Source organism: Castor canadensis, chromosome 10 (genome assembly GCF_047511655.1).
Source record: "Castor canadensis chromosome 10, mCasCan1.hap1v2, whole genome shotgun sequence".
In the NCBI taxonomy this organism is placed as follows: Eukaryota; Metazoa; Chordata; class Mammalia; order Rodentia; family Castoridae; genus Castor; species Castor canadensis.
Genome location: NC_133395.1, coordinates 63,599,708 through 63,627,012, shown reverse-complemented (window position 1 = coordinate 63,627,012; position 27,305 = coordinate 63,599,708). Strand labels below are relative to the sequence as shown.

General features: G+C 40.6%; 2 protein-coding genes across 3 annotated transcripts in view; both read left to right on the top strand.

Moving 5' to 3' along the window:
• LOC141411364 (uncharacterized) overlaps positions 1-8,340 on the top strand; it is a 48,206-nt gene extending 39,866 nt beyond the window's left edge. The window contains exon 3 of the mRNA XM_074042849.1: positions 6,501-8,340. The gene's annotated coding sequence lies outside the window, so the exon portion shown is untranslated. The remainder of the gene's footprint in view (positions 1-6,500) is intronic.
• Positions 8,341-8,863: 523 nt separating this feature from the next.
• Positions 8,864-25,726, top strand: Dleu7 (deleted in lymphocytic leukemia 7). Of its 2 annotated transcripts, XR_012436240.1 has the most exons (3): positions 8,864-10,209; positions 17,302-17,421; positions 24,825-24,964. XR_012436240.1 is itself a non-coding variant. In XM_020157835.2 (2 exons), the coding sequence occupies exons 1-2, from the start codon at positions 9,751-9,753 to the stop codon at positions 25,029-25,031; spliced, it is 666 nt and encodes a 221-aa protein (XP_020013424.2). In that variant the 5' UTR covers positions 8,882-9,750; the 3' UTR covers positions 25,032-25,726. The 2 variants fall into 2 exon arrangements, 1 of the variants encoding a protein (XP_020013424.2); XM_020157835.2 differs by lacking the exon at positions 17,302-17,421 and having other exon boundaries at positions 8,882-10,209; positions 24,825-25,726.
• Positions 25,727-27,305: the final 1,579 nt, after the last annotated feature.

Genomic DNA, 27,305 nt, shown 5'->3' with positions numbered 1-27,305 from the left:
CAGATTGGCCTTGTAGTCCTAGCCTCCAGACTGTGAGAAATAACTTTCTATTTTAATTATCATATCACTGATTATTATTTTTCACTATCTGACATAAATAAAATCATACATATATGTACAGACCACTGATCTATTTGACTATTTTTTGTACCATTTCTACATATTTAAAATGATGATAGCTTATAGAACATGTGTTAGCCAGTTTTTCATTGCTGTGACATAAAACCTGACCAAAACAAGGGCAGAAAGATTTATTTTAGCTAATGGTTTCAGTTCATTATAGTGGGGAGGGTATGGCAGGACAAAACAGCTCGCCTTATGGTGAGCAGGAGACAGAGAGAGAATACCTATGCTAATAGGCTCCCTTTTTCTTACCATTTTATTGTACTCAGACACCAGCTTATTGAATAGTCTTGCTGACATTTAGAGCAGCAGAACTTAGTTAATCCTGTTTGAAAATGCCCACACAGGCACACTCAGAAATGTGCTTTACTAATCTCTTAGGCATCTCTCAATCTAATCAATTTATTAATCAAGATTAAACACTGGAAGTCTACCCCTTGTCAACTTCACTCCCAAACATATCTCCTTAAACTATAACATTCCATGCCTTGCCCCCCAAAGGATCATGTCCATCTCATAATGCAAAATTCATTTAGTCTATCTCCAAAGATACCCTAAATCTTAAAACTGTCAACATTGTTCAAAAGTCCAAGTTCAAAATCTCCTCTGAGACTTAAGGCAAACTTACAAAACTCAATGTCATAGAGTGAAAATTCCCATTCAAAAAGGGAGGAATGAAGTTGGAGGAAGGAGGAATGAGAGCAAAGCAAGACAGAAACCCAGCAGAGCAAACATTAAATCCTGTAGCTCCATGTCCAGCATCTGTGGCACACGGTGGCCGGATGTGAGTTTCCAAGGACTTGGGCAGCCCTGTCCTTTTGGTCTTGTTGGTTGCAGTTCAGGTGGCTTCTCTCTAGGGCTGACTCTGCTCACTTCCAATGGCCTTCCTTGGCAGATGTTCCATGTACCTGGTATCTCTAACTTCCTGGGATCTCCATTGCATTTTCAGCTTCACTCTCACAGCTTCATGCATTGCCCTCTCATGGCTGCCTATAGGAAACCTGATCCTCCTTCATACTGGCTTCCTATGCTTCCCTTTGATGACTTCACAATTCTTGCATTTTGCAGGCCTGAAGAAACAGCATTACATGGATGATAAGGTCTGCCACCAGCTTGAGCAGTGTTCAGGCCTTTTAAACCAGGGCTGCAGCAGTCTCTGAGTGCCTGAGCAGTTGAGTACAATGAAATGAATCCTGGGGAAATAACTTCTTAAGTGGCCCTGTGCATACAGGGTGTTACACTGGTGCTCTCTTCTCAAGGGAAAATATTTCAAATGAATTTATACTTTTACCCCCTTTAGCCTGTGACAGGTGGGTTCTGGCCCATTCTTGATATGCTCTCAAAGACTCTATCATATTGTCCTTGTGTAGAAATACTCAGCTTCTTTTTAATGGTGCTAATGATTTTAACATTCATGCCTTCCTTGGCCCCAACTTCAAACCTGCTCCATTTCTGGTCAAACTGAAGGTTTTTCAACTCTTCCTGCTCTACCTTTTTCTCCTGATTTTCACAGTAAATGTGGCTAAAAGCAGCTACTAATAATTATGCTATCATCTGAATGCTGAGTTTCCTTGAAATTCTGTGCACCAAGTTAATCAGTCCATCACCTTTAAACTCAGCCTCCCTCAAAGTCTCAGGGTACAAACAAAATGTAGACAAGTTATTTCCCAGAATATAACATTAATGGCCTCTAGTCCAGTTCCCAATAGAGTTATCATTTGTATTTGAAACTTCATGAGCATAATATTTACTGTGTGCATTCCTTTCAGCATTCTCGTCTTCTGAGCTCCCACCAGAGCTACCTGTTAAGCTCTTCTTACAGTATTCTAGGGCTTATCTAGTCTGATTTCCAAACTCTTCCACATTTGTTCCCACAACCCAGCTCAAAATGCTTCTGAGCCACAGTCACAGGAATAGCCCCACTTCTCTGGTACCATGCTTCTGAATTCATTAGTTTTTTGTCAATGTGACCAAATACCTGAGAGAAATAATTTAAAGAAGGATGGATTTTTTTTTGGGTCATGGTTGCAGAGATTTCAGTCCATCCTGAGAAGTACAGACCAAATAAAATTTACATATGACTTTTTGAATAAAAGCTTGATCAAATTGAAATTTGATCACTTCTATGGACCATTTGGTCTTTATAGTCAAATCGGCTTTTGTAAATACCATTTACTAATGAACAAACAGTGAACAGTAGAGAAACAGTAGAGATTTTAAAGTGTCACATTTAATTATTTATGTAATTTATGTAGTATAATTTTTCATAAACATAAATTTAATAATATTTTGCATTTTTTCCTCCAAGGGGAGAAAAGGGTAACTTTTTTTATTGTTTTATTATTCATATGTGCATACAAGGCTTGGGTCATTTCTCCCCCCTGCCCCCAACCCTTCCCTTACCATCCACTCCACCCCCTCCCTCTCCCCCCTAACTTTGGTCATGTTCAACAAATCTTTATTTTTAAAACATCTTTTGCCTCATTTCAACTCTTAAGACAATTCTCAATAATATTTTGAAACAAGAGTGATTAAAATGACCAAACAAATAAAATAAGCATATCTGTTGGCTTCTCTTGTTTTCTTAGCACAGAGAGCCAAAGAGGGGAAAAAAAAACTGGCATAGGTCTCAAAACAGGTTTAGATCTTTTGTGCTGCACTCAGAGTTTCAGTATGAAGCTTTGACTTCATTGAATCATACCCATAGGGTAGCAAAAGCTAAGCAGAATAACTGTGTGCCCCCCAGCTCTCCCTCCCTTTTTCATTACTATTACCATAGGAAAGAAAGTTCTGGAAAAATAGAAAGGAGGAGAAGTAGATAGAACACTGTGCCTGTTCAACCGTAGAGCCTAACAGAAAAAACATCAGCAATAAGAATAGAAAATCCTTTAGGTGGGGGAAAGTATGTAAGGGAATCACAATGAATGTAAGGAAAGGAACTGGGAAGATTAGAAAAAAAATTTAATATGTCTACCCAAGTCAAGTATTTATTCAATTGCATTAAAATGGTATCTACTGGAACTGGAAAATACAAGGTGATCCTAGAAATTGATAAGGGTGTTCACATTCTTTTTCCACTAAGGTTAAAGATCCTGGGATCCAGTTGACACCACTTGTACATTTCTCTTTGTCTCTTTCCAACACCTCCTTTTGGAGACTGGGTCTCACTATGTAGCCCAGACTGACCTCAAACTGGCAATCTTCTTGTTTCAGCCTCCCCAGTGCTGAGATTACAAGCACAAATTGTCTTGTCCTTTCCCCATTTTTTATCATTACTTCAAAATTTCTTTTGACATGTCAGTATTATAAGCCATATATACATAGAATCAAAATGGTTTAGGAAATAAAGCAACCCTTTAATTTTTCCCTCTGAGGAAGAAGTTATTCTTCAGGGTGACATTTTGTAATAAGTAATGGAGGGGCAAGTTCAGCAAGGTTATCCTGTTGAAGGGAGGTAGAGGCAGCTTGAGAATTCAGGGCCATCCACTTGCTCTTAAAAATAAATCATCATCTTCTTCTTGTAAGGGACCTGGGGTAACCTGTGAAAATGGTTCACTACTCTCGATGCAGAAAATCCCACAAAATCAAGCAAATTAAGAGGTTCATATCTTTGTGTTCACGTTAAGAACACCCAAGAAACTGCCCAGGCCATCAAGGGTATGCACACCCCCAAACCACCAGGTATCTGAAAGATGTCAATTTAAAGAAGCAATATGTTTCATTCCGATGTTACAATGGTGGAGTTGGTGGGTGTGTCAAGGCCAAACAGTGGTGTTGGAGATACGTTTTGTGGCCCAAAAAGAGTACTGAATTTTGTTGCCTGCACATGCCTTTAAAATGCAGAAAGTAGTGCTGAACTTAAGGGTATAGATGTCGATTCTCTGGTTATTAAACATATCCAGGTGAGCAGAACACTCAAGATGTGCCACTGTACTTACAGAGGTCATTATCAGATCAACCCAAACATGAGAAAACCCTGCCAATTGAGATGATCCTCACTGAAAAGGAGCAAACCAGAAGAGGAAGTTGCCTAAAAGAAAAGGATATCCCAGAAAAAAACTGAAGAAACAGAAACTTGCCTCACAGGAATAAATTCAGCATAAAGTAAACGCAAATAAAAGTTAAAAAAAAAAAACAACAAAAAAACTAACTCATCTACCAAAGCTGCAATAATTACAAAAAAATTTACATGTACTTTTTCAGAATTTGTTTCTGACTTTTTTCTGCCAACATTAAGAATCACTTCCAGAAATAATTCTTTAAAATGGAACCAAATAAAAATGATTTTTATGTCCAGAAAGAATTGCATTCTGTGTTGAGAAGGCAAATTGCAGTGTGGCAAATGCACATCAGATCATGTCTGGGCAGGCAGGTGGGGCTCAACATTTCCAACTTTTCTTTCCCCGCTATTGTTAGTCAGACTTTTGTTGCTGTGATAAAATGTGTGAGAGAAACAACTTAAGGGAGGATTTATTTTGGCTTTGGTTTCAATGCAAGGTCACTTGGCTTTGTCCTTCTGGGCCTGTGTTGAGGTAGAACATCATGGCAGAAAGTTGTGGCACAGCAAAGTTGCTCACCTCATGGGGGCCAGCAAGCAGAGGGTAGGGAAGGGGACGGGGGAAAGGACAAGAAATAAGCCCCAAGAACACACACAGCTACCTACATCGTCCAATTAGGTCCCACCTTCCACAATGTCTACCATTCAATTATGAATTCATCAATGGATTAATCCATTGGTTAGATCAGAGCCCTCATGATCCATCCATGTTTCAATGATTGGATCCATCAGCTGGGGACCAAGCCTTTAAAATGTGAGCCTTATGAAGGACATTTCATATTCTAAAGCCTCTCTTTACCTACGATTTCCTATTTTTCTTCACTAGCTTCACAAAGCTTCACTTAGTTTCACCAGCTTAATAAAGTCTGGGAAGGCAGTACACATATGATATCCTGAAAGCACACTGTCCTATGTAAACAATTGTTTTTGGCAATTCAGAAGTTTCATGGCAGGGTTGCATCATTTTTTTTTTCTGAAAAGCAAATGTTTAGGCCAAAGTTAGAACTTCATATACATTTTTATGACTTGGCATATTCAAACATTACAATTGTATGTTTAGAAAAAGGGAATTTGATCATTTTTGCTTTTTCTTCTCTGGGCCCATATCTTTTCCAAGCTCAATTGTTTTCTCTTTTACAGTACTTTATCTCTTCGGCATCTTTTTCTCTTCAATCCTAATTTTTATTCAAGAATAATAACTCTTTGGACATGTTTTGTATTGCTCCCACCCATGAACTTCACCAGGGTGTGTTGAAGGCTAACAGCTCCATTTCTGGAATTCTCTTGGATCCCTTTTGGAGAAAAGTGCCAAAGAATATAAGCAGGGCTCAAATGTATCTGGGCTCTGCCAAATCCTTTGAGGAAGGCTCCACATAGCTGTGCCTCCTGCCAGATCCCTTCTATTCTTGCCATGCCCGCCTTCTCAACCATTCCACACAAGGCCTCACATCTTTTGCTCATGTGGAAAAGGAACCTTTGGACTAAGAGAAGTGCCAGAATCCTTGTTTATCTAATGACACTCTACCTTGTCCATTCACAGGTGGAAAGTTGTTTCTCACTTCACTGAGATTTCTACCCCCTTCTATTTCCCTTCCCCACCACACAGGGTCTAAATGTTTCTGATGCTCAGTTTTAAATATTCCCACAAACTGTCAGAAGTGACCAGAGTCACTCAAAGTGCTTTTAAGGCAGTGGTTGAAAGAGTAGAAAGGTTAGATGAATGGCAAAAAGTATTGTTGGAAGTGGTTTGTTGGAGGGACTTAGAAGTGCTTTGCCTAAGGGACACTGGTTCACAGGGTCACTCCATTAACATGCTATCTTTCCTGTGATATATGCCATGCTATTTCCATTTCGATTCTGTTGCAAGGGGCAGTAGCCCAATCCCAAGCAGCTCAAACAAAAAGAATTTTATTGACTTGTATAACTGAGAAGTTCAGAGGTGGGCTGTCTTTTTGAGCTCAAATGGTGCTATATGAAGACTGGCTTCTCTCTCTCTCTCTTTCTCTCTTTCTCTCTCTCTCTGGCTCGCTTATAGGAAGACTCTCCACTCAAACTCAGAATATGGCTACAAAGGCTCCTGAACTTAAACTTGTATCTTCTGTTTCACTTGCACACGAGTCATTACAATAGCATTTATAGTGGAAGGATTAGCCTCACAAAACTGAATTTCTTGTGGATCTGGAAAAAGGAACAACCTTGGAGATATGAGGTGTTCTTTACCCAGAGCTCCTGCCAAAGCCCCATTGTGCTCGATTGTTGCCATTTCTGGTTACTGAACCTTGATTCATATGAAGTGCTCTCCATCCTCCATGTGTTTCAGGGGAAGATAGATACAGCCCTACCGCCTGGATTGAATTCTCGGTCACCTAAGGCTCCTGTGGCAGTCCCTTTCCTCTGACTATGATTGAATCAATTCAAACATGCTGTATAATTTTGGCCAAGGCAATGTGGGCTGAAGAGTTGGGAAATGTCTCTTTGCTCTTGCGAAGGAACACTAAGGACAAGATGACCTCTTCTAGAGGCTATTGTTCAGATGTGATATCAAGAGTTACTGCCACTATCTGGTGGCCATAGGAGAACTACTAGCCCAAGGATCAAGGACCAAGTTGACGTGCTGGGAATAGCAAAGCAGAAGTATGGGAGAAACCAAGGGCTTTCATGACATTGTTGAGCAGCAATATTAACCAATCCAGGAGCCACCCTGCCTTCAGACTTTTTGTGGTGTGGGACAGTACGTTATTGTTATTAACTAAATGATTTTATGTTGAAGTTTTCTTTTTGAATGAAAATTTGATCTCTTTTTGCTGTGCTCTTATCCTACATTCTTTAGTTCTATTTTACAATACATCCAGCTGAAATCATCTTAAACAATGGTGTCTTGCCAGCTCTAGTTGGTTCATGGGACCAAATCTTGGCCATTCATTGTGGAGATGTGATGTGTGATTGACCTCAGCCTGGAAGACCCAGGGCCCTTCTGGAGTGGAGTGGGTTCATCCCATATGACCCCATGGACTGAGTGTGGTGGATGAGGACTATTCACTGGGTAATGAGAATGTTTCCATAAGATAGTGAGATAGAGGCTGTGAAGCACAAATATCAGATTTGCAATACTTTGTCCATATGAATAAGCCTTTTGTTACACTACAGTGGCCTCAGATTTTGGGTAAGAGGTGAGTAATTTGTTACTTGGTCCAGCACATGTAACTTTGAAGGTGTTTTTAGACCAAAGGCAGATGTGCTATGCTATTGAAATATCTCAGTTCCCCTCAGATTCTCATGTCTCCAGCTTTGGGCCACAAGCCATTTTGCAGTTACTGCAAATAAGAATGTGACCCCATGGTTAAGACAGATAAAGCATTGAATTGCTGGATGATCCAGTGCTTCCTAAGGACATTGGACCAATCAGGCTGATCCTTTAAACAATATGTACCATCCCTCCAGCCCCATGGTTTTCCTGGCCCTCATCTCTCACCCGCCCCCCCCCCCTTGAAGTTCAGTTGGTCTCATGGCTCTCAGGATGAGCATACTATGTAGAAGGGGGGGGCCTCAGGTCAGGCAGGCTCTGTGTAATGATTTCAATTCTGCTGTTGGCTGCAATTCCATCTGTCAAGAAAGTTTTGCAGTCAGCCATTTGATAGTGGAAGGGTTAGCCCATGAAACTGGATTTCCTGTGTATCTGGAAAGAGGAGCAGCCCTGGAGATCCGACATGCTCTGTGAAAATTAAGGGTTAGTTTGTGCCGAACCAACCCTAGTGAGTCTCTGCTGAACCCAACGTACTTCAACATTTGAGGATTAAAAAAAAATAAATGAAAAAGGAAGAATTACTGTATTTTTATTATGAACTTAAGTGACTTTATGGCTACAGATCCTAATCAACATTAAACTATTTACTTCCCTCCAAAGTAATTTCCTCTGTCAATGCACAGCCATGCATTTTTACTCAGTTATAATTAGTGTGAACTTACCCGTTTTTGCTTAAGAAAGGTTTTCTTTACTTTGGCATTCTGATTTGTTTTCATAGGCGAAGAAAACACTGAGAATGAGAAGGAACCTTTGCTGGAGGGTGGGGATGATTATGTGGGGTCATTCTATTCCAGAGTGAGAGAAACCTTAAGGGACCCTGAGTCCCTACCCTTATCTCTTCCAGTTAGTACAGAAGAGTTTCAGTAGGTACACTGGAGTGGCTCTTCCATTCAAAGAGTCCCATGTCTGATTCCAGATCCGACTCCACTGGACTCTCACTTCTAAAGAAAGAATGAAGTCCTACCCACAGGTCTACCACGGCCCACTCATCTCTTGCTTCAGCACCTTCTCTCACCCTCACCCATTTACTGGGCTGTGGGGGATCTCTAAATGGTTTTCCTCATGGGAAGATCTTCATACTCTTCCCCTCAAATGTCTTTTTGTTTCCCTGGAGGCATGGGGAGCTGGTACCCAGGTTTGAAGACAGGGCATTGTGCTTGTTAGGCAGGCACCATAAAACTTGAGACATGCCCACAGCCCTTTTTGCTTTAGTTATTTTTCACATAGGGTATTGCATTTTTTTTCTCAGCCCCACCTGGGCCCATGATCTTTCTACTTTGACCTCACCTAGCTGGGATTACAGGGTTGAATCACCATGCCCAACCCTTCTTCTTTTTTTTTTTTTTAAGTGTGATCATCCACCATTGGTTTGGAATCTCTAAAGCATAAAATTGCCAGTTCTTTCCCCTAACATAAGGAAGTGGCCATATTAGGTTTAATTAAAAACAGCAACTATTTGTACAGCTGTCCCCGGGTTCATGGCTCATAAAAGGATTTATTTCAACCTTGTGCTTGAGTCCTTTGGGAATTTCATACAAAACTATTCAGGCTTCTCATCTGGACAGTGCCAGGCCTGGGCTTCAGGGACTGGTCTTGCCTGCTGCACAATGATGTCACTTCTGCAGACTGGCCATTGGTGCCCACCGGGGATGTAACAAAACCGAAGAAGGGCAGAACTTTGAGACACACAAATCCACCTCTTTTGTTTGGGGGGATGCAAGATCTTGAAGGCTACTCATAAGTTTCTGAAAATGCCCTTAGGTTTGGGACGGGAAGGGAGGAGGATCCAGCAACTTCCTTCTGCTAGTTTTGCTGGGTCCTTTGCATTTTCACTCGTGGATGGATCTTTTACATCCCCCATCCCAGGTTTAAGTAGTCCTTGACAGACATCCTTCACAGGAGAAGGGGGTGGGTATCTCTGCTGATGGATGCATCCACACAAAGCAGCACGCTTTCCTATTAAATCCTTGGAGAGAAGGAAGAAGCAGCGCTCAGCATTTGGCTGATATCCAACTGCACAGCGTGCAGCGCTTCAAGCAGCCCTAGGTCAGAAAAAAAAAAAAAAAGCCCATCGGACTTGAAACGAATGCAGGGGCCAGCGCGGGTCACCGACTGCAGGCCGGGCCAGGGCTGGCCACACACGCTGAGAGACTCGGATCCCAGGATCTGAGTTAGGAAATGTGACCCTGGTGACTCCAAACGCCCCCGCCTCCCTCGCTCCTGCTCCACCTGCTCGCTGAGCCGCGCTAAGCTGCCAACAGAGGCGATGGCCAGCCCCGCGCCCTTAGTGGCCTCCATCAGCCACCAAATGGTGGCTCTGCAGACCCTACAGCTGCTGCAACAGGAGCGGGGCTGGGGGGACGGTCCTGGGGCCCCCGGGAGCCCGCGAAGCCCGGACCACGTGCCTTCCGCCCCCGCCTGTCGCTCAGGCCCGATGAGGGCCCGGCCAGGACCCCGATGCGAGGATCGGGGCGGGGACGGAGGGGTCAGGAATAGGGCAGCCAGGGCTCGGGCGAGCTCTCCTGAGGTGGAGGTGGTGCGGGGTGCTGAGGGGGGCGCGGAGCTGCTGCCCTTCCCCCGGGATCGCGGGCCCTGCACCCTGGCTCGGATGGCGATGCGCAGCGCGCTGGCCCGCGTGGTGGACTCGACCTCAGAGCTGGTGAGCGTGGAGCAGACGCTGCTGGGGCCTCTGGAGCAGGAGCGGTCCTTCCCCATCCATCTGAAGGTGAATTGGTCTCGCGATCCCCTGGGGCGCCAAGGGAGGGTCCCCAGAATGGAGACGGGGTCGGGATAGCGGGGGCGAGGGCGGGGGAGAGGCGGGGTGCCCAGTGTTGTTAAGCCTCCAGGAAGAACAACACTCTGGGGACTTGGGCAGCTGGGGGCTGGACCCACGGGGCCCTCTCCCCCTCCAAACTAATGACCCTTCCTTCAGAGCCTTAAATATACATCTCAAGCCCCTTCTGCATTTTTTTTGTATGATGAAACCATCTACTTTTATTTAAAGTTTCTTCACACTTATGAACCACAATTATTGCATAAATCCAATTCCCCAAAGAGACTTAAAGAGTTAACCTGCATTCTCATGAAATGGGGTGAGGGTTGGGTGGGTCCCAGATGTTGAAGCTTGAATACTAATAGGAGCTCCTGCTAAGTCACCCAGCTCCTAATTGTAGGGCAGTTTCCATATATGGCACCAAACTGTGTTTGTTAGCCAGAATTGACTGGAATTTGGAAACCCTGGGTCTGGGTTCTAGTCCTAGTCTTGCCATCAGCTAATCAAGTCTCTTGGAGACCTTCTGGCTTTCAGATTTTGAGCAGGAGCTCTGCCCCAGTCCTTCCCTTGGGGGTTAGAGGAGGAAGACAGGGAGAGGTGTTGAAGAAGGCTTGGAGCAATCTTCAGAGTTGCTATTTTTGCTTTGCCAGCCAAGGTTTGGGGGAAAAAAATGCTATGTATTAAGTGACATTATGTACTGTACAAGATTAATCTCAATCAAACATAATGAAGTATGTTATACATCCAAATAAGTATTGCTTTTTTACACCAGGGTTTCTCAACCTCAGCACCGCTGACATTTGTGGCTGGCTAATTTTTGTTAGTGGGTTGTCCTGTGCACTGTAGGATGCTTAGTAGCATCTCTAGTCTCTGTCATTTGGAAAGTAGTAGTACACTCCTCCCGCAAGTTAACACAAGCAAAAACGTCTCCAGATATTTGCCTAATGGGGGTACCAAGAAATTTTAAAATCCTGTCAATTCAATGGTGACAAACTGTTGATTGTAAGTGACATTCTAATGTTGTGGGTTTTTTTAGGATGTGAAAAAATGTGCGTTTTAGTTAGAATTGATGAAATCTGAAGTGCTCGGTTGTTTTTTTTTTTTTTTTTTTCTTGTGGTACTGGGGTTTGAACTCAGGGCCTATACCTTAAGCCACTCCACCAGCCCTTTATTGTGAGGGTTATTTTTTTTTTTGAGATAGGGTCTCATGGACTATTTGCCCTGGCTGGCTTCTAACCTCACTCTTTCTGATCTCTGCCTCCAGAATAGCTAGGATTACAGGTGTGAACCATGGGCGCCCGGCCTTCGGTTGCTTCTTCCTGGAGGAAACAACCTTTAAAAAAATGAGTGCTTGCTCTCCAGACATTGAAAGGAAAAAACATACAATGGGAACCGTGTGATCGATCCAAGGGCCAGAGCATCAGAAAGTTCTAGGACCCTTCGAGAACTGCAGTTAGTTCAGTATGGCAGAAGGCAAATAATGACCCTGGAGCCTTAAGTGGGGTCAGCTGGGGAAACACCTTCCTGGCATGCTAAGGACCTTGGATTGTCTTGCAAGCCAAGGTCACAGAAACCACAGGATGACTAGGTTTCAGTTTGAGAGATCAGAAGACAAGTTGGAGTGGGGGGCTTGACACAGGTCAGTGGTGAGGGTGTGAACCTGTGTCCTCTGCCTTGGTGACTATTTTCTAATAGTCATTGTAGCTGAAAGGATGCCTTTTGCTTAACGCAGCAGTAACTTCTGTTTGGTGATCCATTTAGCCTGTTCTTGTTGACTTGTGGTCCTAAACACTTTCCATCCTCTCTAAGCTTTCTTTATCCAAACTTCAACCCTCTCTTTCTTTCTGAGATTAAACTACCTGACATAAATATCTTCCTCTCCTCCTGAACAAGTGTATTTCCACTCATCGTTATTCTTGTCTCTAATAAATAAATAAATACGCGGTGTACTTCTCCCATGTGAGTGATAGTACAGGGGTTTGAACTCAGGGCTTCCCATTTAGTAGGCAGTGCTCTACTGCTTGAGTCACACCTCCAGCCCTTTTTACTCTGGCTATTTTGGAGATAGGGTCTTGTTTTTTGCCCAGGTCAGCAAGGACTGCTATCCTCCTATTTTATGCTTCCTGCTGTAGCTAGAATGACAGGTGCTTAGACTGCCCTGGAATGGTGATCCTTCCAAGCTCAGACTCCCAAGTAGCTCAGATTACAGGTATGAGCTTCTAGTGTCTGGCTGAATTCTTTCTTTTAAGCACTGAGGCAAATCCTTCACTTTCCCCCAGACTTTTTTCTATCAATTTCCTCCTCTCTCCTTATGCAGTAGGGTCATCTCTTGTTCTCTGCAGATATGTTCCAAGACCCCCTAGTGGATGGCTGGAACAAAGGGCAGTACTGAGCCCTATTAAACACACTGCTTTTTCCTATGTACATACCTGTAGTAAAATTCAATTTATAAATTAGGCATAGTAAGAGATTAATAGCAATAACTAATAACAAAATAGACCAGTTATAATAATATGTTATAATAAAAGTTATGTGACTGTGATCTCTCTCAAAACATTTTATTGTACTGTATTCACCCTTCTTTCTTTAAAAAGTTTTTTTAATCTTTTTTTTCTGGCAGTACTGGGGGCCTCATGCTTCCTAGGTACTACCACTTGAGCCACTCCACCAGCCCCTCATCCTTCTTCTTGAGATGATGTGAAATGATACAATATCTGTATGATGAGATGAGATAAAAGACCTTAGGCATTGTGACTTAGCATTGGCTACTACATTTTTTTTTTTTAACAAAAGCTCTGCTATATAGCAACAGCCAATCTGATAACCAAGACAGCTACTAAATGACTAACGGATGAGTAGTGTATTTAGTGTGAATCGCTGGGCCAAGGGATGATTCGTGTCTTGGGCAGGATGGAGTGGGACAGTGTGAGATTTCATCTCACTACTCAAAACTGTGCATAATTTAAAACTTACAGATGATGTATTTCTGAATTCTCCATTTAATATTTTTGGACCCTGGTTGACAACAGGTAACTAAAACTGGAAAAAGTAAAACCTTGGAAAAAGGAGGACACCACCGTATATGCTACTGCATCTTCCCTGCCAATGCCTCTGAGTCTGTAAACAAGCTCAAAATGTCCTTTGCCTATCCATCCTCCTGAGTCACAGTCTTGTCCTTCCTTGTCTTGAGCAAACTTTGCAAACTTCTGGATGTGTTGCTGCTACTTTCTAGAAGTATCCAGAGTACTCAGAAGAAACATGGATCTTCAGCACTCCCACTGCTGGAGGCTGCTTCTCACCTGCACAAGTGATGAGTTTCAGGGTCCCCAGGGACAGCCAGTGCCTTTGGAAGGGCGAAGAGCAGGAGCAGCTAGTGTCTAGAAAGTTTGGTTGGCACACTGTTTGGAGAAAAGGCGGTATCTCCATTTGGCTTCTAGCTGAATATTTCTGTAGTATAGACTTGAGAAGACAGTGTTCTCTTTCCAAGGTGCTGGCTGTGCAGACTTGGCTTCATTATACTAGTGTTGATTCAAATGATTTGGAAGGGTATTTTCTCTCTTTTTAAGTTAAGAACATGTAAATTGTTTTTCTACACCAGCATGGCTTCAGAAGGAATTCTGCTCATAGAAAGAATACTTGGGAGTCACTTAGAAGTGTGTGGAAACCTTCCATATCAGGTCACTTGTTACAGAAGATAGGAGAGGGACTCACCTTAACTAAAGCCAAGGCCTGGAAGATAGGCATTAGGGATCCTGAATGGGAGACAGTACAACACAGCAGTCTAGTCCCATGATGCATATCAAACCTCTCTTCCCCTTCCTGCCCTGGTGTGAGTTACTTAACTTTCCTGTGCCCCAGTCTCCTCTTCTGTAAGTGGTATCTGATATAGAAGGTCACTGAGACAGTGCACATAAAATCTTAGTCAATGGCTCCCACAGTAAGTCTCCATGTATTTTAGCTGTTATCATTATTACTATTAATGAGTTTGATTGCTCAGGAATTCTTACTGACTTTTTTTGGTTTTGGCAGTACTGGGATTTGACCTCAACGCCCTGCACTTGCTAGGCAGACACTCTACCTAAAGTCCTTTATGCTTTTGGTATTTTTAAAAATATAATCTTGTCATTTATGGCCAGGTCACACTTTCTAATTAGCTGCTTTGACAAGTGCATGCCACCACACTCAGATTTTTGTTGGGATAGGGTCTCAAGAACTTTTTGCCCAGGCTGGCCTCATATCACCATCCTTCTGATCTCTGCCTCCTGAGTAGCTAGGATTACAGGGGTGAGCCACCTTGTCTGGCTGACTGTTTTTATTTATTTGCTTTTTGGTGTACATTGATTGTACAAAGGTGTTTCATTGTGATATTTCCATACATGCATGTAACATACTTTGACCATATTCACTCCCTTTGACTATTGTTTTTTGAGTTCCATTCTTGATATGAGTGAATCTGATCCATGAACTGTGTTTCCTTTATTGGGGCTGTTAATAAAAATTAGAGTTAGGATGATGACCTCTCTACAGAGGTCACTTGGCCCAGTGCCCCATGAGTGACTTTGTGTGTCATTGTCAAGTGACTCATGGATCAAACCACTTCAGGCTTAAGGAAGAGAAATGTTTAGGTTCAAAGGCACAGACACCTTCACCACAATAGTAACAGACATTTTTATAGTATTTTGTGCCAAAAAAGAAATTAAAACTTAATATTCCTTTTGAACATTTAGAACTTGTCAAACACATGCAAAAAACATGAAAACGAATTTCTTCATGGTAGATAAAAATGATTGTCAAAACTGAGTCTTCTTAAACTTAGTGCAGAAAATGGAGTTAACCAGCTTAGAAAATATTGCTAACAAATGGAAACTGAGGCTCAGAGGAAGTTAGGACTCAGCTTGAGACCCTGAGGCCAGGAAATGAGTTTTATCCAGCTTATCCTACTTTCAAGCTACTTACAACACAAGCTTTCTCTCACACAGGGGTATTGTGAACATGGTGCTAATATAATGTATGTTATAATATATGGTAAATAGAGCCACAGTTGTGCGTGCTGTGCACTGCACGTTAGTCAGGTTGTGATAGCTAACATCATAGAGTGAATATATTAGTCAGCTCAGCTGCTATAACAAAATACCATAGACTGGGTGGCTCACACACAAATATTCATTTTCTCCCTGATCTGGAGGATGAAGTCCAAAATCAAGGTGCCAACAAATTGATTTCTTGTGAGGACTTCCTTCCTGGCTCACAGATGATCACCTTCTCACTGTCCTCACAAAGCTTTTTCTTCATTGCGTGCATGCAGATAGGGAGAGCTCTTTGGTGCCTCTTTTCTCATTAATTACCTTCCTTTAGGCTGATACTCCCAAAATAGTCACATTGGGGATTAAGGCTTCAGCATATGAATTTATATGAATTTTTTTGGAAGGGGGCATTTGAGTTCATAACAGTGGGTGATCTGTGTGTCTCTTTCTGTGAAGGTCTCCTTACATGGTGACCAAAGGCACCAGGTAAAATCAGGAAATCCTTCAAACTAGTAATACTAGTGAGAGTGTGTTAGCCATTTGACACACAGAGGGAACATAGAAGTGTCTAGAACACCAAAAGGAAGCTCATGTAGAATTTTTTGAACTGCTCAAAATGATCATTTTATATAGGGGTTATTAGCCAAGCCAATTATAAAGTTATTCTGAGTTTTGTCTGTCTTCTTTTGAGGATTAAAAACATTTATAGTTTCCAAGAATTCTGTTCTAAAGCAAGTCACATGGAAACTACAGCTGATGCCAACTTTCAGAGGCAGAAGAACTTTCTCATCATCACCGATTAATCTTGCCTGTGAGCTCACCCATTCAGTGAGCTCATTCTGGTATCAATTATTCTGTCACGTTCAGTAGTCCTTGCTGGTTTTCTCATTTTACAGAGCAAGAGCAGCAGCCATAAAACTGTTGGCTTTGGCTTCACAGTCATTGCTAATGCTCCTTACAAACTCCAAGTGTGAATATTGAGGATGAGTGCTATTTTTCCCTATCAGCATCAGTTAGTGAAGCCAATTTCTGTAAATTCAGAAATTGTGTCTTCAAAAATTACTCACATACTATTGAAGACATAAATACTTATGGTTATCTTATCAGTAGCCATATCTAGGGGATTGCTTATTATTTGGGACAATATTGTACCTTCAGGTTCAGTGACTAGTCATAGAATTTCTGTTGTTCACTCCACTCCACAGATATGGAGACTGCTCTAGAAATAGCTTATTTATAGCTTGTAATGTCCTGCAGTGTAAATGACATGAAAATCAAGACATGAAAGCTTTGTGAGATAAAAATTTGGAAGGTGATTCTAGAAAGTCTCTGAGACAAAACTATGTACATTTGTCAGCTTGGAGGAAATATTGCAGTGTTTTATTTTACAATTTGGGGGTTTGCCGTGTGAGCATCTTTGAATCAAGTGCTTGTACTCATCACAAAAGTGCTTTTCACTGGACTTTTCAACTGAAAGTGGTTCCATACCCCAAGCAAAAGCATAAGGAACTGTAGTTATTTGTGAGCTTTTCCACTGGGTCCACCACAAGTAAAAATGTTTAATTTCCTGTGGACGATAGACTTTTTACAGTGACTGGCACATACTTTGGTTCTTCATTGGGTGTTTTATTAGTACACAGTTACATATCTATTTGAGACTGACCTTGAGCTCAGGTAACCAGTGACTCCTCTGCACCCAGCGAATTCCCAGCTCAAAGCAGGATGTTGATGGGCCAGAGGAAGTAGGGGCAGTTCCTAGTTTGTGATAGCATGTTGTTCACAGTGTCCCTCTAAAACAGACAAATATCATCCCCATTTCAAGGACACTACAGTGTGGAGGATCCTAACTCATCTAGGAAGGGGATTTGTGTTCCTTTGCTGGGCTCTGTACTGGGTTACTGAGGTAAAAAACAGTGTTCTGGCCAGGCAGGAGTATAAGACCAGGCCTTGTCCCAGACAACTGGGGCAAAGCGCTCTCTCTCTCTCTCTCTCTCTTCCTTTCTTTTTTTTCTCCCTATAGACACTTTTAGGGAGAGCTGGAGGGGAAAATGAAAGAAACAAGCTTTTGAGGCCAAGCTGGAGGCAATAGCTCGAGATGTGACTGTGGAAGAAAGAGAACTTTAAAGCCATGTGTAGTTAAGTGAGTATGAACTGATTTATAGTTTATGTAGATCTAGTAGTGGTTTTGAAGGTGATGCAATGAGAAAGAAATAAAAAAAAAAAAAAACCACTTGTGGGTTGTTCAAACATTACCTGTACTGTACAGGCATGTCACAGTATATTTCTGACTTTATTAGCCATTGGTGCTGCTTTCAGAAAACAAGCTTTGAAACTGACTGCCACTGCCAGATTCCTTTTGTCCTCAAGTCTTTGATTCTGATGGGAAAGTTTATTTTCAGTAAGAAACTAAAAATGGGCTTAACTTTTCCTCCCTTTTTTGGACAGTGCAGGTACAAAGAACTTAAAGAGTTGTTTTTTTTTTTTAATGCAGAAAAATACTAAGAGACTTCTGTGCCTGGAGTAGGAGAAAAGAGAGTTAAGAGAGCTCTCTCATGGATAGGTCTCTGATTAGCTAGGTGGGTGGCTTTACTTGGGCATGTAGACGGTTCCATGTCTTGAACAACTTTCAAATGGCCAAGGTCTCATGATTATACTGCAGGCGGGAGGGATGAGCTAGCAGGCCTGTCTTCAGTTTGAAGTCTGTCATTGCCAATTGGAGCTTCAAAATGCTCAGAGCACTGAATCTTAAGAAAAATCTCTCTCCTGAAGAAGAAGAAACATGGTCAAGGTCAAGAAAGAGACATGAAATGATTGGTTGCCTTGCAGGCATTTTAGTTCCACCCCCAAAGCTAGCTTATTGCCTCTTTCTGCCCATCTACAGCTCTGTAATTTCTGCCTGCCAGTCTTGTACCCAACACTGGGCGGTGAGCTCTGCTCTGTGAGTGATCATATCACCAGCCCAACTTGATTTTTGGGGAAGACCATAGAAGATGAACAGTTGAGCACTGGAATAGAGGTTAATTCCAGTGCTGCCTCTCACTTGCTGCACGACTAAGGGCCATCATTTACTGTCCCCAAACACATTTCTTTTTATCTATCTGTTATGGATTATTGTGAGCATTGAGTGTGAGCTCGCTGTGTGGCTCCTACTAGGTGCTCAGGTTCAAAGCCAGTGTCCTTAACATGCCAGTTTGTCATGTCACTCCCATTGTTGGAAGTGTCTGGGGACATCACTCTGGAAGGCTTTCCATGCAGCCTTATATCTTGTTCCACAAAATAAGACCGATATCTGCCCGTCCCCCACACCCAATCCCAGCCCCTTCTTGACTCTAGACCTGTGCTTGTGTTCCTCATTCTCATTACAGAGGTCATCTCTTTTCCCTAGGAGTCAATAACTGCCTTCCTCAACACTGCCTGTCTGTAGTATCCACTGTAGTCTTGCCTGTATTGCTTCTCTTATGCCTCCTCCAAGCCTTCATTCTCTTCTACAGAGGCCAGGGGTAGCACCTACAGGACTTTAGCCATTCTTTGTCAACTTGAGTCTTATTCTGTGTCACATTGCTAAGAAACACTCAAGTAGATTTCACTTCACCAATTAGATTCTAGGTTTCTACAGAGCATTTTGGTTTTTTTTATTCTTTTCTTTCCTTTCCTTTCTTCCTTCCCGTCCCCTTCTCTCTTTCTACTCAGCTCCCAGCATCTGGCAGATTACTTATTCATAATTGGAGATTGACAGAGTGAATTGCAAATACAAGGAGCTTTCCTACCGTGAGCTAACTTGACTCTTGCAATCTCTTCATGTGGCAGCTTGTTGTTGATTACATTTTACAGATGTGAAAACTGAGTTTTCCATAGCTAAAATGGCTTGTCCAAGGATGGCTTACTAAAGAGGCAGAACCAGCACGCTGACGGCAGGTGCATTGCTCTGGAAAGAATGAGCTGTATGTTATCTCCTGTCTTTGTGGCTGCTCTGAGGGCTGCCCTGAGGGCTGCCCATCCTAAGGAACATTTGAAAGTCCAGTTTGCCATGTAGGGTAACGAATTCACAGGTTCTGGAGTTAGGATGTGCTCCTCTTGGGGAGGCTATTTTTCTGCTTACCACAGGGTTGATTTTAGCAAAAATAGGAAGAAATGTTTTAAAAACTAGAGCTAGCTCTTTGAACCAACTACGTCTTAAGTACATGAGTTTCTCTATTACATCCAAGTAGATTTTGGACAGGAACACATCAGGCAGGCTATAAAAGGATACACACATCAGAATGAGCTTTGTGGGGACCTATGCTGGGTTTAGGTTATGAGTATGTAAATGCCTATTCTTCCATAGGATTATATCTTTGGAATTTTACCATGGGCTGCATCATATTTCATGGGAAGTTTAGATGAATGATCTACGTGTTTTATTCTTCCTACTGGGTTACAAACTCTTTAGAGATCAGGTACCATGTATTACTGCCTTTTATCCAATGTAGTCAGTTATGTAGCTTGATACATGTGTGAAACAAATTTAATTCATTAACTAAGTTAAATAGACGGAGGCCATTATCCCAGTAGATTAACCAAGTTCTAGGAGAGAATTTTAATTCCCTTTAAAAAGTAAATGCTAGCCATAAATTTGGATCACTGTAGCAATCAATACCTTTCATATCCAGAGTCTGAAATTACACAAGGTTTTAGAAGTTCCAAAACCTGCTTTAGATTGCTCAACCACATAGTTGTAATTCTGGCAAAGTGTTCAAAGCTCCATATAGGATATTACATCATTTCTGGGAGCATCTGGGACTTAACTAATAGCAGTCAAAGGGAGGATGCTCTGTCATTGACTGGAAAGCGTTGTAAGTAAAATCATCGCCAGTATTGATTATGTGTCTACTGAAAGACATGGACCACTTAATAGACTGTTACCTTGACCTTGTGACTTGTGACCCCCACCTTCCCCAACAGTAGCAGCAGAGGTTTGGTTGGAGATAATGATTATTGGATTCACAGTTGGCCTTCAGACCTTCTAGAAAGGAAGAGAAGCAATCACCTGCTTTATTTTTTCCTCCCTTGGCTTAAGAGTCCCATGGAAAGTCTATTCCTATTAATTTGTTTTCTTTGACTGTTAATATATTTGAGAAAGGATTAAAAGGAAATTCTGTACTAGAATAGTAAAATAGACTTTGCAAAGCTTGCCAGAGATCTGAAGTTTGCCCAGGGCCTCAGGGAGCCGTACAGCCCAGCAGTTGAATTTTATTATACGTGTAATTTCCCCAAACGACGCCTCCTTTGATTCTTTACAGTAAACGTGAAATTGACTTCAGATTTTAGGCCCACGAATATATTTTTAAAGGCATTTTAAACTTCGTTGGGTGATGAATGCCTTTGCAGACTGGCGAACACACACGTCAGCACAAGTTTCAATAGTGCCTTCTATTTTGAGTTTCTCTTAGCATGTTTTCTTTGATCCTTCCTCTTTGTACTCAGAGTTGGATTCCTTCTATAAACCAAGCAGACAATTTCCCTGTATGTGAATTTGGAGAAAAATAGTTCAGAGTGATTTTCTCTCTATTTTCTATTCCCAAGAAATATATTTCAGCAATGCAGATTACCCCATAAACTACGGGGGAGATTATGTAAGGAGTCTCTTGACACCTGGAGGTAGAGAAGCACGAATGCTTTAAAGAGAAAAAAACAAGCAAAAATAAGTACCATGCCCAGGAATACTAGAGTTCAGGGACTATAGGTTCTTCTGTCTCAGCAGCTGACTCCCATACTGCCCTGCTGTTATTATTTGCTAAACGTTTGTTTTGCTTTGTTTCTTGGGGAGATGTCAAATAAGCACGTGGTGGGAAACCCAAGTCCTCATTCAGGTGACAAGGTTTTGCATAGGGGGAAAAATAGCCTTCTGTACAAAATTAGGAAGAAAGCTCTACCCCTGACCAAATTTTGGTTCAACTTCTAGTTCTTCCTTTCACTTTCTTTGGGATTATCTGTTTTACTTTTCCTAAATGATTGAGTTTCAGTTTTAGCTAATGGATTTTCAGTGATTATTCCTTCCTTATATAAGCATTTAAGTTACACATTTCCCTACATTCCACACATTTTGACATAATATTTCCATTATTGTTCAGTATAGAATATTTTAAATTTTCAGTTGTTTTTTGCTGTCCCATAAATTATTTAGAAGTGGAGCTTTAAAGATGTACCTATTTTGAGAAGGTAAATGTGTTATTGACTTCTTGTTAACTAGCATTGTGATTTGTGAGATACAGACTTTCTGACATTTATTGAGAATTTCTTTGCAATGTTGTAATATAGATTTAATAAATATTCCGTCCATGTTTGGAAATAATATATATTTTCTTGTTTCCATTGGCTTAAACTTGAGATTAGAGTTTCCAGTCTTTTCTATGTATGCTGATTGTTTTGTTGATTGACCTATCAGTTTTGGAGAAAGTGGGTTAAATTGGGCTCTTATTTTTACAGTGTGAATGCATATTACAGTTATCTTATTAGGTACATACAAGTACAAAATCGCATATCTTTAGGGGGAGGACATCATCCTTTTTAGTAATTGCAGTTTATTTCATCCCTAATAATAATTTTTTCCAGCTTTATTTTGGCTTCTCTTTGCTTGGTATATATTTTAGTATATCCATTTATTTGCATGTTTTTAGCTTCAAAACTGTTGCTTGAAATAACAAGCAACTAAAAACTGAAAAACCTAGTCTGGTAACCACTATCTGCATTTATTGTGCTTTCTGATAAGCATTTCTACCATCCTATTTGTTTTCTACTTACCTTGCTCTATTTGTGTGCCTTTATTTCTCCATTTTTATCTTTCTACAGATTAGATCAAAAGAATTTTAACGTACCTTTTTCCCCTCTGCTGGTTTTAAAGTTTTATGTATTATTTCTCTACTTTTAGTGATAATCCTTACATTCTTCATACATGTATGAAGAATTTATCAGTTTTGCAGCTTTTTTAATTTTTTGTGGCACTGGGTTTGAACTCAGCACCTCATGCTTGGTAGGCAGGCTCTGTACCACTTGAGCCACTCCACCAGCTGTTGTCTTTATCTTAAAAAAAAAAATACAGTGCTTAGAATTCCACACTCCACTACATGTCTGCGTTTTAGAACCATTTTGCTTTTCTATGCTGCAAGTTAGTTAATAAATTTTTAAGATTTATACCATGTTTTCAGGTTTATTGCTCATTCTGTTTGCATCTCATGCTTTCCTTCTAAATTGAATGTCTTCTTTTGAATTATCTTTAGAAAGACTTAACATTGATAGTAAGCTCTTTCTGTCCTGTTAAGTGAGGTTGTATTTATTTTGCTTAGAGTTTTAAATGTTAATTTGGTAGGTTTAAAAAAACTAGGTTGACAACTAGTCTAAAATATCTTGTATCTTCAGTTGTTGAAGTCGGCTCCTCTGTCTTGTCATTTCTTGGAACCCATCTTTTTCCTGGTTGCTTTTAAAAAGAACTTTGCTTCAATGAGTTTAGACTTAGATCTCATTTAACTTACTCTGCACTAGGCTTGTTTTACTGCTTGACTCTAAGGATTCGTGCTTTGGATCAATTCTGTGTAATTGTCATCCATTATTCTCTTTAAACATCTCCTCTGCCCCTTCTCTCTCCTGTCTCTCCTGGAAATATGTTTATTAAACCTTATCATCCTGTCGTGCATGTTGCTTAACCTCTCATTCATATTCCTCATGCCTTTAACTTTTTGTCTTGCATTCTGTATAATTTTCTCATATTTATCATCCAGTGTACTAATTTTTACTTCAGATATAGCTAATCAAGTGATTAAATTGCATGTTAAGCTTTAAACTGGTTGCTGTAGTTCTGATTTCTAAAAGTGGTATTTGATTTTCTTTTATAAGCTGTTTTTCCTTACTTTTTTATTACTTCTTTGTATCGTCATCATTTTAAACATTTTTATAGTCGTTATCACAAGTTCTTGAAATTTAATCTTGCCATCTCGTGTTTGAGTATATTTTAAATTTCATATTTCTGACTTCTTTTTTGCAGTACTGGAGCTTGAACTCACGGCCTACACCTTGAGCCACTTCACCAGCCCTTTTATGATGGGTTTTTTAAAGATAAGGTCTAGTGAACTATTTACCTGGGGCTGACTTTGAACCACAATCTTCTTGTTCTCTGCCTCCTAACTAGCTAGTATTACAGGCGTGAGCCACCAGCACCCGGCTTTGACTTCATCTTTGACAGAACTTTATGGGAATACTATGTTTGGGACATGGGTTTTAGACCTATTCCCCAGGAATAGGTTTTTATTTGCTTTTGCCATGTGACCATATGGCATATTTCAGCCCAGTTCCAAGTTTTACATTAATTTGTTAGCATGGGTGTTCCCAGAGGAATATGAGAATGGTCTAGAGGGTGACTCCAAACTGAAACTACTGTGTACTATAGATCCACAGTAACACATTCTCAGGGACAGCTCTAACTTCCACTCCAAACCCAGCACAAGAGAGACTTTCTTCTCTTGATGGTACTAGTAGGCAGCGAAAATAATCTTTCCTTTATTCTGGACCTTGGGGCATTTCTCTCTCTTTTTTTTTTTTTTGCAATCTCAGGCAGGATGTTTATTCTATTTTAGAATTCTAAGAATCTGGTAGCAAGGTTCTGTTTTTGTTTTTGTTTGGGCAGTCCTGGGGTTTGGATTAAAGGCCTTACACTTGCTAGGCAGGCGCTCTACCACTTGAGCTCCTAAGGAAACTAATTGTGTTGTGTTGCCAGAAGCAGAAGGCTGGGGAAAATAATTTTCCTGTATTTAAAAGCAACCATATATTCAACATTTTCTCTAACGTGGAAGAATTTCAGTATACTATTTATTTGCAATGGATTTGAGGATTTAAAATCTATTGAATGATTTCACTCCTTTAAACTACCTGGGAGCTATTCTTTCTAAATTTGCATTGGAAATTTCTTGAGACCATGTCCATTAAGTAATGAGTTTTGTATTGGAATCTTCAAAGCAGCACATATGAAATATTAGGAACAAAGGCTATTTGTGTATTTATGGAAGTTCTTTTAGAAACAAGTAACAGAAACTCAACTTCAATTGGCTTAATTTTTTAAAAAAGGATATTAACGCAACTAAAAAATCCTGGGGTCTATCGTTCAAGTATAGCTAGATTTACATGCTCAGGAAAGGTAATTAGCATCTGTCTCTTAATCTCTTGCTTCTATTTTTTTTCTGTGCTGGCTCCATCATCATTAGCATTCTGTCCTGGTGGCAAAATGTTTTCCCAAAAGCCCAAGCTAAGGAAGGCTTCTCTTTCCCAGACTTGCAGATGTGGGCTTGTGGCCCATGGTTTCCATCACCTGTCCATTCTTGACCAACCACTGGGTGATGATATGCTCTGATGGGCCTGATTCCTGAAGGTGTGGGTGGGGTCAGCTTTGGTCAAACCAAGTGGGCTGAGGATGAAGGGGAGTGGTTCTCTGAGAAAAATCTGGAATCCAGGTAAGCAAAACACAGCAAATGTTCCAGTCACTTATCTGATTTCCTGTCTGTTTGCAATTCCTTTCAGGATAGTGTTGAGTTTAGAAACATCTGCAGTCATTTGGCTCTACAAATCGAAGGACAGCAGTTTGACAGAGACTTGAATGCTGCTCACCAGTGTTTGAAGACCATAGTTAAGAAGCTGATTCAGTCACTCGCTAATCTTCCTTCAGATGCCCACGTGGTGGCCTGTGCGTCTTTGAGACAGATTTTACAGAATCTCCCAGACACATGAGTGTGAAAGACATTGGGAGTAAAGCCACAGTTGGCACTGTTAAGAGAACTGCATACCATACCTTCCTGATTGAATCAACAGACAATGGATGTTTTCATTCTCGACAAGGAGACTTGATAGCACATGTAGCAGACCCACCAGTGGCAACTGTAGCCTCCGTAATTACAGCATGTTAGTGGGAAAAAAAAAAAAAAAAAAAAATTTAAAGCTGTAGTTCTCATTTTTTAAGTATGTTGACCTACTTGCTGACTTTTTGATTGAAATATATTTCATTTTGTGACATTGATTTGATTATATATGTATATACTTCATGTTATTAGTTTTGGTGGAATGATACCTTAATCTATATTCATATTAATGTAGACTATAAAGTTTAATATGGTTATTTATACGATTAAAGCCCCATGGTTCTTAAACATCATTTGAATAAATGGGACCTTATTAACATTTTCTACTCGCTGGGCTCTTCACTCTCGGCTATGAGATTATCTTTAGTTGCAGGATCACGTGTTTCAGAAATTATGAGTTCCAAACTGCTGGGCAGGATGTGTTGCTTCTAAACCTTGTGCTTTCCTATTCTGATTTGTAAATTTAAAATGATAATGAGCTATGATGTGCCAAGGCTATATGGTATGTAAATTCAAAGTACAGTATTATTAAAGTCTCATGTAGAATTGTCTAGCTCTTCTTACTGTTTCTAAATATTCTGACTGCAGTAGCAAAGTCTTGTGAAAAAAAGGAGGAAGTGGGTATTCTGGCAGGTTTCCCTGAACATTTAGACATTTAGAGCTGGGAAAAAATAAGGTGATTTTATTTTTTGCAACAATGATCTTCACATATTTAGGGAAAACTGTTTCCTGTTGTTCAGTGATGACTGGTTTGAGAACCAAAATAAAGTGTAATGCTGCTTCTCCCTTAAAAGTTTATAATAGAAACAGCAGCGTATTTAGGAGATTATTGTGTATATGTACAGCTTTTTTTTTTTTTTGCAGTTTTAGCAAGGATTTTTTTAGTATATAGACAAGGCGGGGGGAGAGAAAAAGAGAGAGAAACATTTCTTGTTCCCCCCACAGGAAATAGGAGCAAAAGACTCCACAGTTTGTTTTCTAACAGAATTACAAACTGGATTTGTGGAGTGGGGCCACCTCTCCTATCTAAAAAAAAGTGCTAGTAGTAATCAAAGACTTTTTAATCCCACATATTGTGATCCTAGCTGATTCCAAATGTTTTTTCCCAGAATCTGAGGATGAAAGGTAAACATATTGCTTTTCTTTTGATGTAATGGACCATTTCCAGAGAAGAGAATGTATATGAGATGGAATTCTAAAGGAAAGAGAAAGCTTTGCATGTATCAGTTTTGGGGGCAGGAAAGAAGGCATTGATTTCTGGGAAATAATCTTTGGCACTTACATTTCCCACTTTTAGGAAACATTGCATTCTGGGGAATAAATTATTTTGTGATGAGGACTTTTTTCTCCCACAGGGAAATTATCCCAGAACTCTTCTTTAAAGACCCATCGTTATTTAGAAGCAATCTACCACATTACAATTAATAGTTGTTTCAATGAATATGAAATTTTTTTTTACCCTTATCCCAAGAAATGTTGAAGAGTTTTGTTTTTCTATCTGTGCTTGTACTTTTTTCCTTCACTTTATACAATGGTTCCCATAGATGATTAAAATTCTGCTCATTCTTCAAGACCTGATTTGCCTTCCACCCCCTTGATGAGCCCTCGGGATCATCCTGGTTTGTCTTAACCTGCACAGAGCATGTTTTGTTCTACTATGGCATTTATCAATGCCACCTTAATAGAATGGATACCGGCACATCTGCATGACATGATCTTTATGTGAGGACAGAAATTCTCCTGGATCTTTTTATATGCTAGCAGCAACAGTTCTGAAAATTCTTTGATCCTACTAGAACACTCCTACTGTCTTTCTACATCTCCCCACTTCTTTCTAACTTCGGAGTGTTACATCCTAAGGTCACTGCATAACAAGTTGTTTGCACATGCTACCAGTTTCCTTTGCTCTTTTTCCAGGGGCGCTTAGTGTTCTTTTCTATTAGCCCTACTTTACTTCCTAACCCTGCAACACCCAGTGTTGCCACTGGCCACGTGGCTCTTAATTTTAAGTGGCTCCTAAGCACTTGAAATTTGGCTTTTGCTGAACATATAAGATGTACACTTTTTTCCTGCAAATTTAGTATTAACATGACAAAAGAACTTAAAACACCTCAATATTTTTAATACTGATTACATGCTAAAATTA

Coding starts and splice junctions, on each gene's coding strand:
- Dleu7 (XM_020157835.2), top strand. CDS start 9,751: ATGGCCAGCCCCGCGCCCTTAGTGGCCTCCATCAGCCACCAAATGGTG. Junction 10,210..24,824: donor CCTTCCCCATCCATCTGAAG/GTGAATTGGTCT, acceptor AATTCCTTTCAG/GATAGTGTTGAGTTTAGAAA.